Genomic DNA, 16841 nt, shown 5'->3' on the forward strand with positions numbered 1-16841 from the left:
GATATGTGTTTAGCTTCCCCTCAGCCATGTTAGAAAAAATGTTCTGTTGTTGAATCTCTTTTTTTCTGGTTGAAATAAAAGATTTTTGTTGAATCTTTTTTTTTTTTTGGTCTTTTTATAACTGCACCTTTAGGCATAGATTTGCCAATTGTTGCAGTCCAACCTGATTCCATGTATCTTTTCTAGAAGATTAGCCTGTTGGTATTATCCATTTTTGAGCTCCAAATGCTCACAGCCATTAAGCTTTACTAGGAAGAAAAAGCACATGAGATTTTTTCTACATGTGTTTTGCTTAAAAGCCTCATCTCAAGCAAGTCTGTGGGTAAGTGGATCAGAATAAATTGAAACATGTAAATAGCTGCAAGAAAAAAATTGTGGTCATGGTTTAATATTAGAGTGAGAAAAATGAAGACTGAAAGGAGAGAGAAAACAGAATAATAGTTGATGTGACAATAAGAAAACAATTCCCACCATCAATATTAGATTTAAGAGATACTTCCACCAAGAAGCTTAATCAAATTCAAGGTTCTTAGAGAAAGAATCATAAGACAGGGCAACACACAAAAAACAATTTGTGGGAAGCATAACAGAAGGTGCAAAAAGCCTAAATTCCATGTTCTTCTTTAGCCTAAAGTCCATTGGGCATCTTATTCTTTAGCTGTGTAAAATGCATGAAACCATGATACCAATCAGCATTGAAATAAGCAACATCTAAGCTTAATGAACTCCAATCTGAGTGACACAAGACAAAAATAATTATAACAAGCTAACATGCAAATCCTGGAAGAAAAAAAAACACTAAATTAACAGAAGAATAGGAGTGAGATGATGAGATGGGAATCATTGGTTAGTCAAGCTGGAGGGAGGTCTTCTTTGCCAAGTGGTGCTTGTTGTTGTGCATCCACACCTTGAGGACCCTTCTCTTCACCCCAATCTCCTGGCAGAACTGCTGCACCATACTCTCCTCCTGCTTCTGAAGCCTCCACCCCAGCTTCTCAGCAAAGCTCAGCATCTTTTCCTTCTGCTCTGGGGTAAACTTGGTCCTGAACCTCTTCTTCACCATGGGAGGCCTTGCCATCACCCCGCCCACCACCCCTTCCATCTCATCAGACTCAGAGGCCTGCATGGCACCCAAAGGCATGATCATGCTGTGTGGTGTAGCCCTTGGAATGAAGCTACGGCTTGCAGGGCTGTAACCAAATGCACCCATCATCTTGCTCCACCTAATGGGTTGGAAGCAGTCGCATGAGGGCTCTCCTTCTGCCTCTTTCCTATGGAAGTTCCTGTGGCAGCTGCAAGCAGAGCACTTCAGGGCCTCTAGAGTTCCCTCCTCACCACTTGGCATGAACTCACCACAGCCATCAGTGGCATTCCCACCGATGGATGCTGCATGGTTCTTGAGGCACTCCCTGTACTTCACCACCACCCCTTTCTTAGTGCTGAAGGATTTAGCGTTGTGGTGGTCCTCTCTGGTGTCAGTGGAGACGGGAGAAGCAGTGCCATTGGACGAGTGGTGGATGGAAGGGGTGTCATGGATGCTGCTGTGGCCAGGGGCCTGGCCGTGACCACCAAAATATGAACTGTTTATTGGGATTGGGATCTCTTTTTCATGGCCAGAAAGATCCATTCTCTCTCAATATTTGTGCTATTTCCTTTTGTAGTGTTCTTTTTGACCTCTACTCAACAAGGAAACAGGTCAAGCTCAAGATTTCTTTTTTTGCTGAAAGGAAGGACAATTGAGAATTTGAAATAGACCAACCTTAAGAACCAAAATTCCAGCTATTAATGATTGCTTTTCCTTGCCCTTTTGACAGAAAACTTGAGCTCCATGGTTCAGGGGAACCTTATCCAGAGACACACCTCCACCACTTCCAAACCAGAAGACCCAGCAGGAGGTAGGAGACACCAGAAGTGGAAGAGATGCTCGAGGACTCGAGTGTTTGTTCCAAATGACTGCTTTGAAAACTTGGTATAAGGAGGAAGAAGAAGAAGAAGAAGAAGAAGAAACTTAGGAACTGCGATAAGACCAAACAGTCATTGGTATCTGCGGAGGTGCTGACCTCCCCCACTAAGAAGGCAAAAATCACTTGACTAAAGTCTTGTTGGTTGTGGAAGATTAGTCTTTCCCACCCATGAGGAAACCAACAAGAACCACTGATTCAAATGACCACTTCATTGTCTCAGAGTATACACCTCAAGAATGTAGGCAGAAATACTCCGTGATGGTTCATGCAACAATGCAGCAGAACGCGTGAGAGCATGGGAGAGAAAAAACCTGACTGCAATTTACTCCAAGAAGCTCTGGCTGGCTTCCTTCATAGGAAGATTCAGAGTGTTTTCCATTGTGCTTCCCATGGCAAGAAGAAGGAAAACAAACGAGGCCAAAGGGTTGGAAGGATAGAAATGAAGTGGTTTGGTAGAATGGTTGTGGTTGTGAGACACTAAATAGTGGTCTTACAGCAGTAGTGAGGGAGCAAAAAGGTTGGAACAAGACGGAGGAGAACAGAGAAAGGCTTAGGGGGGCTGTGACCAAACAAAGATAAAGTGTGGGGTGTTTGCTTTGCTTGCACTATCAGGAATCAAGCTTAGGCTATAGATGGAGGGAGATGACAAAGAGAGAAAGGGAGCTCACTGTAGTGTCAGAAGGGAAGAGGCACACAGTGAGAGACCACATAATGAATTGGAGGAAAGCTAGCCACCAAATTCCCCTTGAAAGAAGATAAAATGGCACATACATGTATCAAAATATTTAGGAAAAGAGATCCATATATTTAGGAAAACAAAATATTGAGATCCCTATATAAAGTTAAAAGAGTAATTTCACAATGTTAAAAAAGAAAGATTTTGTTAAAGCAACGGATTAAATATTTTATTTTGTCAATATAATTTTTGAAAGTATAAGAATCGAGATACTAAAGATTGTTAATTACATGGAGTAATATATTGATCACCGTAAACTTAATTATTTAATTTCCTTATCAGATAATTATGATGTGATTAGGTATTGAATTTAGAAAATGGAAGCCAAGAAATATCATTTTAATCTCTTCAATTGAGACTGTCATTCAAAAAGGTGGATAACATGGCCCATGAGATTCATCATCTTTAGCTTTCAGTGACCAAATATCTCCCAGATGTTGAAAAATATTCTCCATCACAGAGCTTTTTTTCTTTGCTTTAGAACGAGATGAGATTCTTGAACACGTCTGAAGAAGAGGACATGAAAACTTTCAAAGTGGAAGTCAGCATGAGAAGCTCAGTGCCTTGTTCTTGCCATGTCTGCATCTTCTACATGCATGTTGCTTTATTCTTCAGTACCTCCTTCAGTCAGCTTATCCTTTTCTTGAATCCTTCTTGCAGCCCTATAATACTGTTTTGTTTTCTTTATTCCCGGAGATCCTTCTATCAGCCTCACTTTGTGGTAATCACAAATTAGTAGACAGAACTTAATGAACAACAACAATTTGCTTCAGAATTGACAGATCATCCTTGAGGAGGGAACAGTTGATGTTGTCTTCTTCAATTTTTTTTTTCTAAGCACTCACTTTACAAAGCATATCACCATAGTCATCTGTCATAATTAATTATATAAATAAACTGACTAATTACATAATCCTTCGTAATTATATCTCTTTAGTATCTCGATCTTTAGATTTAAAAAATTTATATTAAAATCTCTATAGTTAAACCTCTTTAGCATCTATCCCTATTTAAAAAATTTACATTCAAATCTAAGTTAAACATTTAATCTCATTTACCCTAATGTCATTTATTTTACTACCAGAAGATATAGATCGAGTCGAAATTATCTTTTTCTATTATTTTCATATCATTTGTGACATCGATAACGTTAACCATCATGTCATTCTCATCGATCATCACCACAACAGTCACCCACAACATCATTGTCCGTCACTATCATTGAAATTATCTTTTTGTCCATCGTTTTTGTGTCATGCATATATTATCACTGTATCTTCCATCGATAAAACTAATGACGTTAGGGTATTTGAGATTAAATGTTTCACTTTCATATAATTTTAATATATAAACCAAAATGCTAAAAAGTTCTAACTATAAAATTTTAACGTAATTTTTTTAAATCTAAATATCGCAATACTAAAAAGATTTAGCTACCTAAGACAATTTATAATTAACCCAAATAAGCTCATATGGGTACAGTCACATATTAAATTTCATTAATGAACGTGTGCTTGTTGGTGTGTAGAGAGAGAGAGAGAGAGAGAGAGAGAGAGAAATAAATTTGGGTTGCTGCAGGAAGGGGGAAGCTGGTAGTTGTGGCAGCAAATTAAATGCATTGTTGGTGTCACAGCGATCACGCGAGTCGTCGGCTCCCAAGCAAATCCAACCTTGATTTCTCAGCCAAATATGCCTCATCTCAATCATCTGACACAGCCAAGAAATAATCCTCCTCATCTTATCCCCTTATCCCTTCTTGTTCCTCTACAGTGTACCCCTCAACCACAAAAAAGACACTGCCATAAGGTCATTATCGCTTCATCTATTTGCCTCGTCAATCTAAAAGGTTGGAATAAAAGAATTAGTGGGGTCCCACGATGGACATTAGCAAGTCAAACAACAATTTAGGTTCTATTCTTAATGAGCAAAAATGAGCTTACCCTATTCTTTTTAGAACTCAACAAGAGTATCTAATGTCAATCACATCATCTTTTTATTACTAAATCATATTTTTCTCTTTTGTCTTGCTTTATTCTAAATCAAATTTCTTTAATTTATGATCAACTTGTTCTACATTCACTACACATTAATAATCTTTCTAATCATATTGGTAATTCTGGTAATTTTGAGTCATCATGTTCTATCTAACCATTCCTTGACTATGGTATTAGAATCTCTCCTTCATCAAAATTTTCATGATTTCGTTTTAGATGCTAGTTTTTTTTTTCCGGTATAGAATAAATGAAGAAAAGATCTGTAGGACTCTAAGATGATCTGAAAAAAATCTTTACCAACTAAACTTTGACATCTCTCTCTTTTATCAAAAATTTCATAATTCCACTATAGATGGTAGTTTTTTTTCATAAAAGATAAATGGTGAAAATATATTTCGATCTCAAAACTTTGTGGAGATCTCATAAAGTCTTAACTAAGCAAAAAATATGTTAGAAAAAATTTTAAACTTTCAACCTTGAATAAGTGTCACCACCAAACTAATGTTTTAGGTGTATGCTATTAATTCTTATTCAAGTTTTCAAGCTTTTTTTTTCTTTTTCTCAACAACATGATTTTTTGAGCAGCTTATTTTGGTTTGATGACCTTCAAGATCACATATATGGTCAGAAATAATTGTTGTTTTTGTCTGTTCATGGTAGTTCTAAGTTCAATCTGAGGAACTTACCTCAGCTGATGTTTATTCACCATCCTCTTTTTATTTCTATGGTGAAGCTTCTAAGAAAATTAGACAAAAGATCATCACCAACCTTCCAAATTATAATAGACATTGATAGTGGCAAGTGAAGCACATAAACAAACAAGAATAATTGTTTATGATATCATCCAGAAAAAATGCCAAGTGCTAAATCTAATCTTTAGAAAAATAACTGAGGCTTTTCTATGATGCACAAGCAATATAAAATCCAGGTCAGCTGGCCTCAGATTAACAAGTTGCTATAATTAAATTAATCTACCATGACTGTGGGGGCGAAATCAAATCTAAGTTGGTTTTAGTCTCAGCAGAAACAACTTGTTCAAGCAACAAAATAAGAACATAATTATGATCCTAATTGTGTAGTTCAAAAGCATAATTACCAACTGATAGGCTCTTATTTATCCGTGCCAACACAATAAAAATGCTCTGTTTCCTTTCTTCATGATTTTGTGATCATATGACATCTATCATGTTACAAACAGAAAAAAAAATGTCGGTTTTATACTATGCAATCGTCTGTTAGCTCGTAAACTGCGTATTATCTTTCAGAAAATAAAGCTAATTAGCAATGAACACTGATATGAACCATCGATGAATCAGGCATCACCTATTATTTCCTTGGATAACAAAATGGCTTAACCTGGTAGCATTAATTAGGACACTGCAGCTTCTCCCTAAGTACCTTTAGTATATGAAGAATGAAAAGGCTTTGTGCATCCATATTTCTCCCTTTCATTTTCTGAATTTACTTTCTGCTGACTTGAGCTTACCACACTGTCGAAGACACAAGAAATGACTAGCCTTTGGTGATTGCACGCGGATTCCATGCTTTACCTGATAATAACCAAGAGTAAGAAAGGCTGAGCTTTTTAAACCTCAAAATCTATATATACGAGAAAAAGGCAAGTGCAAGCTCGATTGCTACCTTTTTTTCTTGGTTTTTGGGTGTTGTCCAACAGTGGAGGCCAATGCAACAAGGTCTTGGCTTGTATTCCCTAACATATATCATGCCACATTATGCAAGGAATGGATTAAATCAAGGTAGATACAAACACCTGGTCATAGTTGTAAGATCCTAGTGTTATTGTGTAACATCAAAAAAATCACCCTTCAGCAAGTGTCTTATTACTAAGAATTATGCACTACAATTGGCCCAGGAAAGTTATTTGACTGAAAAAGAGACCACGAGCAAGAAACAAGATCAGCCACCGATCCACATACAAATGCAAAGTGTTCGAATTTGTTATTTTCTATCCATACCAGTACCTGGTATTCGCATTTTAATCAAGAGTTAGGCATCCCTTTCTCACACTAAAATAGCGTAAAAAACATATACAGGTGTGAATATATAAACTGATTCAGTTGGATAGATCTGACATGTGCATTTTAAAATAAAATGTGGAACTTCGAAAAAAGTAATAAATATGTCAACTACATAGGAACTCAGCATCAGGTAAGCAAATGAGTCAATTGTTCGCAAGCAGCTAGTTATTTGGCTCGTTAATGTCTTGCTCAAACTCATTCACAATGTCAATGGACTAGCTTTACTCATTCCAAAGTTTGGTTGTTAAAAAAACCAAGCTTGAACATGACAACTTGATTCATCTAGGCTTGCCATCTAACTTGTTAGTTATTTGGCATTTGAGAGATTTTGAGATAGTCTAAATCTTACTTCTAATCGCTGAGTTAGGAGTTGAAAACAATTTCTTGTTAAAAATGTGATGTAAAACAATCGATTCCCGAAAATAACTGCTCCTCTAGAAATTACACCAAAAACTCAACTCTTTTTAGATTCAAAACTTAGATATTTTATTTCATAGAAAAGAACCTTATTTGGAATCCTTATCCCAAGATGTCAAGTTTCAAGTCAAAAGATCCCTGAAATAAGTCGACACATACCTGAACAAAGCAAAGCTTGAGTCAACTGGCTAGATTGCAGTAGAGACAAGCATCTATTATTGTCAGCCTACGGAATATGGAGAAAGCAATCAAATACAAAATACCCTTGTAAAAATTCATCAATTTTTTTGTGACACCCTAATTTGCTTCCACATTGGAAATGTGAGGCTGTTATAAAGGAATATAGGTTAGATGGGTTTTTATCAACTATGACTTGAACATATCAGGTCATGTGGTTTCAGTTTATCAAGTTAATTGGTGCAAATTGTCACTGGGACAGGTAATGACAATTGATATCATAGCATAACTCGTACAGATAGGATGAGGGGTCCAAGTATGAAAAGGATTACATGTGACGAGGCTGGAGGCAATTCAAACATGAAACCATTACTTGATCTTGAACTTTGACAAAAGCCTAAATTAAAGGAGGTTGTAATGACCTATAAGTGGGAGGATAGTTATGACATATATAAGGCTAATGGGTCTACTATTACTAACCTAGAATAACCAGATTGGGTCATGCGATTCATGCCTATCAACTTAATAAATCTTAGGTTACTATATCCAGAGTCTAAGTTAATTACAACAAGTTCTAATTAATATGCAACAGAAATGAAAAAGAAACAGTTGGCTACAATTACTTCACATATTCATCGAAAGCTGAAAGACTTACTTATTCTCTTTCTCGCAGTTTACTGACTTCTTATTACGGTGCAATAAACTTGGAGACATGGCATAGTGATCGGCTTCTTCAATTTGTTTCTTGTTGTGGCCCCCAGTGGCACTGACCTTGAAGTACCTGACCTTGTCATCCAATTCATCGTCCCAATGCCTTGTTGATTTCACTGTTACTATTGAGGACTGTTTAACACACTGATGGTTGACACCATTAAGTGGAAGAACTTGGTTCATATCGAGTTTTGACTGATTTACATGCCTAGGGTCTGCAGTTTGAAGCCATGCAGTCTCCAACCTCTGCTCATCAGGCCCCATTTTTAGAGGCCCTTGGGCTGAAACCTCCTGCCCTTTATCTTTGTTGTTATATGAACCATTTTTTATTTCTGACAGCAACATGGGTATGCTTGTCACAGCATCGTTGCTGTCTCCAGGTGCAGATCTGTCACATTGTTCATAAGATTTTTCTGAAATTCTTTCATACGAATCCAAAATTTTGTTGCCATTGATCCTTTTTTGATTGGAATGGCTACTAAGGTTATCAGAGTCCACCTTCCTCTGCTTATCATTTTCCATTTGGTTGCTTACCAGAGATGGCATTGATCGTAATCCTTCGGGTACAACTCCTAATCTAACATCTACATTCTGTCTCAAGACTATCTCCATTGAGTTTGTGATGCTGCTCAGAAATCTCTGAGCTCTTGATTTAATAATGCTATCCTCGAATCCAATGAAAGCGATCAATGTGGCTGCAAAATGTAGTAAAGTTCTTGTTTGTAAGCAAATCAAATTTAATATGACAAGGAGAATATAAGAGACAATGTAGTTTCAATAAGAGAATTGCACATGAAGTTCCTCTGGAATATAAAATTGACAATGATAAAATGGACCACAGATTTAACATGTTTTAGTTCTAATTGCGAGTTTCTCAATAGAGTTTCAGTGTCAGTTTTTCCTAGTGACCAAGTGAAATTCCTGCAGCAATTCTGAATAATAAAGTTTGTCTTGTCTGCCCTCAGTAGTTTGCTTGGCTTTCAGGAAAATCACAAAGCACAAATGTAGGACAACATACAACAGCATATACTACCACAATAACTGGACCACAACTGCAATGCAATGTGGTTTGGTGCCGTGTCTGCACGTTATGCAGTATGCACCAGCATGTTATGTGGCATGAACAACCTTAATTAAAATAAAAGCTTAAACATATCATATAAAACAAGTATGTAAATGTCGATCCATACTAAATACTGATCCACATTTGGACCAGTATGATACCTAAAAATGATACAGGATACCATGATATCTGCTGAAATATATAAACAAATATCTCATGTCAGTAATAATTAGGCATGGCCAGCATACTTGTAAGCATAGGTTCCTTGGAGGGGATTTGTTGCAAAATTAATCTTTGTGGAGCAAAATTTTGCATATCTCAAAGATTGTAACATATTCTGTTAAATAAAAACTTAATTATGACCTCTGCTCGTTGTTTGCTGATATGCAAAGTTGGATGTTAACTACCTAACATGTTTTTAATATGTAAACTGTTTCTGTCACTTATTTCACAACCTAATAGTGAATAATTACATAATGTACTGAGACATGAAAAAGACATGTATTATTGCTTGATCCCTTCCCAGAAGCAATAATCTGTTTATGAAGCATGGCTACAGATATGGAAGACAGACATGACACATTTTTCAAAATTTCTTACAAGGAATCTACATGACCAAATAATGAGGGAAACATTATCTTTGTTATGTATTGGGACTCCACTAAATCATTTTTCAAAAAGGGCATCTTAATCGTGTAATGACAAAACACTCACTAAACCTCTAATTTACCTTAGGGCAATGTTACTTCAGTGGATGCTTGGATAGAACTTAACATTTTGTCCGTGCCGGTACATAATGACAAATATTTACTAGTTCAGGTATCAACCGGAACACAATCCACCCCTTTTCAGGTGGTCCAATCTGGTCCATTATTATTTTCCTTTGAATCTACCCCTTTTAAAAAGACACAAGAACCCCATCACATCTCTCCCAGAAGAAGCCACTCAAGCCTCGCACCGTCGGACCGCCCACCCCATCAATCTTCCAACACATGGTAGCCAACATGAACCAGATCTGTGCTGGTTCAGCCAGAGACCTACTATATATACCGGCAATGAACCAGACAGATAGCAGTCTGGTGCTGAAAACCTTGCACTCACCTATTATATATACTATTTCTACTAGAGAAGGGTATAATTAATGCATAGAGCACCTTTAAATGTCAACTGTCGGGAACATTGGCAAGTTGATCAAACTAAAATAATTGGTGACTACACCAAACTTACGAATAATAAAATGACTGAATATATCCAAAAATATTTTAGTCTGATGTCTTATTGTGTGTTATAGTTTGTATTGTTGGAAATAACAATTTAAAAGAAAAAGATAGTTTTAAACCGATATAAAGCAAAAAAGTTGTGGCAAATATATGATAGTAGATCTTAACAAGTTTCTATATTAAAATCGAGAACATGTCATGATTTCAAAAGAAAAAAAATCAATTATCTACCTTCATTTTCAGTAATTGATAGAAGTCTTCCACTGGTTGAAAGCAATTGTCTAAGCGTTTGTGAGTGGCATCTATGGATGCACATTGTCCAAATTTCATCCAGATTTTCTGGGTTAGCAGACCTGAATATTTCCTTGCAAGTAGCATCATTTGTTTGACCAGAATCAATTAATATTCTTTCATGAGATCTCCTGCTTTCAGGCAACATTTTACAAGTTAGTTATACATGATGAGAAGTATATGTAAGGAATAAATTATCATGACCTGTTTTCGCAAAACGGGGAGTTGTTCTCCATGCCAGACACAGTGTTACTATTTTTTATGGCATTCCTCTTGCTGCTGGTGCTGCTGCTACTTATTCGATTAAGTTCCAAATTATGAGCAGAACCAAGCTGCAATAGAGCAGCAGTGAACCATGTTGAGCGCTCGCTTGAGTGTCTCAGCTGCTTTTCGGCGTCAGAAAGAATTTTCAAAGCCAGCTGTAATCTTTCTAACTCAGCTTCAGTTACTAGAAACATTTTAGAGGTAAATGAAATAAAGTCAGGACTAGAAGAAACAGCCAGCATCATTCAAAGTGACAAATGATTAACATGTATCGCCAGTAACACATAAGCATGCATAGGATTGGAAAAATCCTCAGCAACTGATGTTATGAAGTAGTTAGGAAGGAAATAAATAAACTTCATGAACTGCTACATGAATATAGAGGTGTTATTAATAATTAGAAACTAATAGAAACAGAAAGAAAGAAACCTAACATTTTGTTCATTGCTAAAATTTATATTATGAAGGTTACACAAACTTAGCTGCCAATCATTTAAAATTGAGTAGACAATAAAGGATCAACTAGGAGGAAATAGTCACAAACTAGAGATTTAATCATCAGTGGCAAATAAGACTGATTAGACCTCAATCACCAATATTTGAAGAATTAATAAGAGAGCAAATGATTGACACAGAAAAAGCAGCAGTTCAGACTGATGGTTATTTCTGATTTAATTATTACATTTTTCAATTTCTTGTTAACTTTGTACTTTCTTTCCGTTTCAAAATTTCAAGCAACCACTGCTCTAGTGTGCTTACTCCTCCCTATTTCCAAAGAAATCAAAGCAAGATATCAGTCAAATATAATATTTATGATAATAATAACAAACTAGTAATAAATAGGTATTTATCTTCTCCTTCACTTAGCTCTCTTGAACCAACACATTGCATTGGCACAAAAAAAGAAGTTTGAATAAGAAAGAGATTGTTGATTGTCATCCTGTCAATGGCAAGCATGAAAGAACATGATCGGATGCACTCACAACTTTGCTCACCGAGAGCTGTACCACCAGAATTTGACTTGGTCATTCGATATGTTCCAGCAATTCTGTCCATTATAAGTCCAGCTAATTGGGACATCAAGGCTATAGGATCAATGCCTGAATCTATCAGCTCTCTAGACCTCTTTACTGTCTCAGCAGTATCTGATGACATGGCAATCTCTAGAAGCTCAAGCAATTTTTCACCTGGTACAACTCCGACCTGTAAGTTTTCATAATAAGAGGACATGTTTCCGGGGTAATAGAAATATAATTATTTATCTAAAAACACATGTATATTTGTTTGATTGTCTATATCAGAAATGTTCACAAAAAGAAAAAAAATGTTATTTTGATATGACTAGAACACTATATTTTTAGCTCAAGACAATCTGAGTAAGACAGTCTTCAATAACTCAAAAACATTCTTTCTAAAAGATGACATCAAGAGAGAAATGAAAAGGAACCAAAATTGTTTAGTAAAACGATACACAAGAAAAAAATTTAAGAAACTCAAATGAAAGCTTTTCTATGACAGTAGAAAAATCCTAGTGCAAAAATTAAAAACCTTAGAAATGAATTGTGTCATCAACCTTTATGCATTCTCTTTGCAAATTGAAAAATACAGATGCATTTTCTGTGTGATAAATGCCTTCCAGGTACCAATAAATGTAGTTGATTTTCAAGGCTTCTAAGTGAGACAGGTATGAATATTTAAATGTTTAAAAATTAATAATATTAATTATTAAACATAAAGACTGTAAATAAAGAAAAATGCAAAAGAAACTCACTAAGTCAATTACAAGTGAACTAGTTATTCTTTTGCCAAGCAGACTCAACTGATCCAACATTATTTCTGCATCCCTAAGTGAACCATTTGAATTTAAAGCAATTAAATTAAGAGCATCCAATTCGACATCAAGATTTTCTTTTATAGAAAGCTTCTTCAACCGGCAGACTATATCAACATCTTTGACCTTCGAAAAGATGTACTTTTGACACCGTGACATAATAGAATGAGGCAAGCTGCCAGGTTCAATAGTTATGAATATGAAGACAATACGAGGCAGTGGTTCTTCAAGGAATTTCATGAACATGGACCAATTCTTTGAAGATAACAAGTGGCATTCATCAATGACAAATACTTTATACTGTGAAATTGTTTTAGCCAATGATAGGCTTTTCAACAAATGTCTAACTTGATCTATGCTCATCTTATTTGTTGCATTCACTTCTTTCAGGCTTGTTCCATTTCTACTAGAAAAAGCAGTGCATTCCCTACAAAACCAACATGGCTTGTTCTCTTCAATAGATAAACAGTTTAAAGCAGCAGCAAATATTTTTGCAGCTGAAGTTTTTCCTGTCCCGCGAGGGCCATGAAACAGGTAAGCAGGGGCTATTCTTCCCCTTGAGATGGCATTACCAAGTGACTGGATGACAATATTCTGCCCAATTATTTCCTGAAAAAACCTAGGCTGGTATTTTTGGCTTAAGGATCTTTGATCTACTATATCAAATGCAGCTCCTCCAGGCATATCTATTTGCAGTCCCTCCTGGCTTTTACAGCTAGACCATCTCCTTCCATCCAAACGGCTTCTTGCCTCCAAATCAAGCTCCCCAAGTTTACTTGACAACTCATCACTAGTCGTATCCAGTGACGATTGGCCTATGTCACAGCTATTTGTCAGTAAAGGTAAACCTTGAGAAGATTTTGCCAGGTAACTTTGCTTGTGGCAACCAGATAATTTCTTTTTTAGGGAATGCTGGCTCCCACAGAGAATGCCACTGCCTCTCTTTTTTAGAGTATCTGACAGGGAAGGAGAACTAAGACCTCCAACTCCCATATCTTTAGTTCTCTTTGGCCAGTAGCAAGGAATGCCACATCTTTGAACCTTTGATAACTCTGGTTGATCCAGTTCATCAACATCAAAGGAAGCAACAGTTCCATTACAAGAACCAACAGTACTGGTGTCTCGGCCACCATACTTATAGTAAGAGCTAGTAGAAGCAGGAGTGCAAGATTGAGATGATAGCAATCTTCTACTAGTTCTATGGAATTTGGAGGAAGATAACCAGCTACCAAATCCAGATCCATACAATAAGGGTGAAGACGAGTGAGAAATATAACCATCTTGTTGGGTCAGCTCATGCACCAGTTGCTGCAAATCCTCAGAGCTGTAATCTTCACCATCATCAGATTGCTCACCTGAGTCAATGATTCCTAAAGAGCATGATGCTGTGCCCATTAGCTTTGATACAGTTGGATGCTTAGTCATCCCCCTAACTGAAATTGTTCTTCTGAATTCTCGGATATTTCTTCTAACTGGGTTTCCTGAATATGTACTTGTAACATTATGAAAATTTACAGGAATTCCAAGACAAGTATCACTCTTAGAATCTTCAATAAGAGAATTGCTTAAGGTAGTGTTGTCTTTTGGACTTCCCTTGACTAAGTCATCTCTGTCTTCCTCATCTAGTTTTTGCACTCTTTCAGTAGTATGATGCCTCAAATTGTAGAGATACCTATTTTGCCTTCCGTTTCTGCCTCTTAAAGATACATTGAGCGGTGAGCTATAGTTAATTTCTCCAATGAAGTTCTCCATCATTCCATTTCCATTTTTTACCTTAGAATTTGCAACAAATGACTTGGAACTCAAAGGGGACCTCCAAGATGAACAAGTTTCGGGGTCGCGTAAGAAGCGTGCCCTTTGTAGAGCAGTAAGCTCCCTCTTTAAGTGAAGTTCACTTGGACCAACAGAAGTCTTCAACATTTTTTTCACAATCAAAGCTTCAATTGAAGCACAGAAGACCAAGTGATATAGTCAGAATGCACTGCACTTGGTCCCTAAGTTGTATTCAGCTGCATAACAAATCTACCAGAATCATCATTTTTAAACCATAACACAAGCTAAGCCATGCAAAATCGCTGTATGAGAAATATTCTAGTGAGCACAATGTGGTTACATAAACAAATGATCGCAATTAACGGGCAGCAATTAGTTTCTGTTAATCAAATGGAGATAATTCCTGCAAAACAATCGAAACTCAAATCAGACTGAAGATACAATTCATGAAATTTATGATCCACTGATTTGAACATCAAGATCAAATAAGTGCCACGAGCAGAGAGAATAAAAGCTATTGATGTAAAAATATCCTAAAATGCAACAAATGAACGTTTGAAGGATCAACTTCAATGTATATCCCAACTAAAAGTTTAATTTTGCAGCATTACTTTTGCTTCCAGCACTTTGAACCACCACTCCAGAAATGTTAGCTATGCATTTCAGAAGGAATGACATTAACATGCAAAACCATAAGAAACCATCTTTACGGTTTCATTACACAGAAAAAGAGGTACCCAACAAGCATGCAAAACTATTACTAATTCTGTAACTTGTGACATTCGGCTCTCTCAATATGTGGAACATGTACACACCAGCAAATCATTTGGCATCTCAAAAACAGTTCCAGAATGCTTGTAAAAGAAAACAACAAAAGATCAAAATAAACTGTTTTAGCCATAATATTCTAATAATCTACATAAGATGGACAAATTGGCTGAAATGAAGATTGTGGTAATAATTATCCACTGGTTGCTGTTAATCCATTATAAACAATTTCATTAACCAATAAGGACCCCGAACTTGCTACAAACTTCAATGTATTAGAAACTGAATCAAGGACAAAAAGAAATTGATAAGTACAAACATAAATGCTCAAATGATGGTTACAAATTTTAACAGTATCAATATGGAATTTCCAATTTGAGTACATTATGCATTATATTGTGCTCAGAAATTGTTGTGTTAGATTATAGAAATCGAGATGACAAGGAAAACACATGTCAAAATGAATTTGTTTTAGTCACTTATTTAGCATCCCAAATAATCCTTGAACGGCTAAAATTATTTTATATCTTAGTGGTCTACAAGTAATAATTTGATGCCACACAAATTAACAGTGACTTCAAAGACAAAGTAAATTAACAGGAAGTGCATAAGACAATAAGGATAAATTAATATTTAAATAGGAAAACCATTCAAATGAAAAAATTGAAAGGATATGTGTAAGGATAGGGCCAAGTTAAGCACCCACAAGAGTCAACTTGGCCTGCTATACAAATTTGTACCAAGCAAACATTTGGTATAGGTATAAAGGAGAAGAGAATTTGTTGAAGATGGACAAGGTTATTTTTCCACCTCAACATCTGTTTGTACTGTGTGAAGCTGGAAATTGCCAGCCACCCACCTACTTTTTTCCATTTTTAAGGATAAAAAGATAAATCCATGTTAGAAACATGACATTTCTTTTCAATAAATGCAGATACACAGTATAAGATGATACCAACTTTCTCTGGTTATGTCCATTTTAGTTCCCTCAAAATGAGTGGAAAAGAATTAGAATAAGAGAAGGAGAGACTCCACGGCATCAACCTACCTAGACAATAGAATTACAGGTTCTTCAACTGGCAAATCAAGAGGGGGCAAATAGAAATACAGAAAGTCCATTTGCTACACCAAGAAAAACGATGAGGTAATGAAGTAATTAATACAGACATTAAACTACTGGGATGGTACTCTGAAAGGAAATGACCAACCCAGCTGTATTAACTACTTCTGGGGTAACATTGATAAATCAACTTAACCTGGAGGAGAATGTGACGAGCTCAAAAAAAAGCTCATGTAAAAGGAACCAATCAGTGAATGAAAGACAAAATGGTGTAGAAAACCATTAACAATAACCAAAGAACAAGAACTAAAAAAACATTGCAAGTTAGAACTAAACATCAACAAATTACCATCTCAAACTCTTAGATTTACGATGTCCCTAATCATTCTTCTTTTAGGCATAGAACTATAGAAATCATAAACATGCGTATAAGAAAGACTAAAGACACCAAGTAGATGAAAAATCAGCACCTAGATGGAATAATCAAAACAACAAATCAAGGTGAAGCATAGAAAGCTCATGTTAAGCGAAAT

General features: G+C 36.1%; 2 protein-coding genes across 3 annotated transcripts; both read right to left on the bottom strand.

Annotated features, from left to right (window-relative positions):
- Window positions 1–695: 695 nt before the first annotated feature.
- LOC103986949 (zinc-finger homeodomain protein 4-like) lies at window positions 696–2703 on the bottom strand. Of its 2 annotated transcripts, none has more exons than XM_018824046.2 (2): window positions 1760–2703; window positions 696–1676 (listed from the first exon to the last, which is right to left on the bottom strand). In XM_018824046.2, the coding sequence occupies exon 2, from the start codon at window positions 1625–1627 to the stop codon at window positions 848–850; it is 780 nt and encodes a 259-aa protein (XP_018679591.2). In that variant the 5' UTR covers window positions 1628–1676; window positions 1760–2703; the 3' UTR covers window positions 696–847. The 2 variants fall into 2 exon arrangements, with proteins under 2 accessions (XP_018679591.2, XP_009403385.2); XM_009405110.3 differs by having other exon boundaries at window positions 696–1953; window positions 2276–2685.
- A 3093-nt stretch (window positions 2704–5796) lies between these two features.
- Window positions 5797–15149, bottom strand: LOC103986941 (protein STICHEL-like). The gene is made up of 7 exons (XM_018823956.2): window positions 12648–15149; window positions 11860–12079; window positions 10817–11060; window positions 10553–10743; window positions 7983–8733; window positions 6336–6405; window positions 5797–6244 (listed from the first exon to the last, which is right to left on the bottom strand). Exons 1-7 carry the CDS (start codon window positions 14625–14627, stop codon window positions 6143–6145), a joined length of 3558 nt encoding a protein of 1185 aa, XP_018679501.2. The 5' UTR covers window positions 14628–15149; the 3' UTR covers window positions 5797–6142.
- Between the last annotated feature and the right edge of the window lie 1692 nt (window positions 15150–16841).

The sequence above is a fragment of the Musa acuminata genome, chromosome BXJ3-1 (genome assembly GCF_036884655.1).
Source record: "Musa acuminata AAA Group cultivar baxijiao chromosome BXJ3-1, Cavendish_Baxijiao_AAA, whole genome shotgun sequence".
NCBI lineage: Eukaryota > Viridiplantae > Streptophyta > Magnoliopsida > Zingiberales > Musaceae > Musa > Musa acuminata.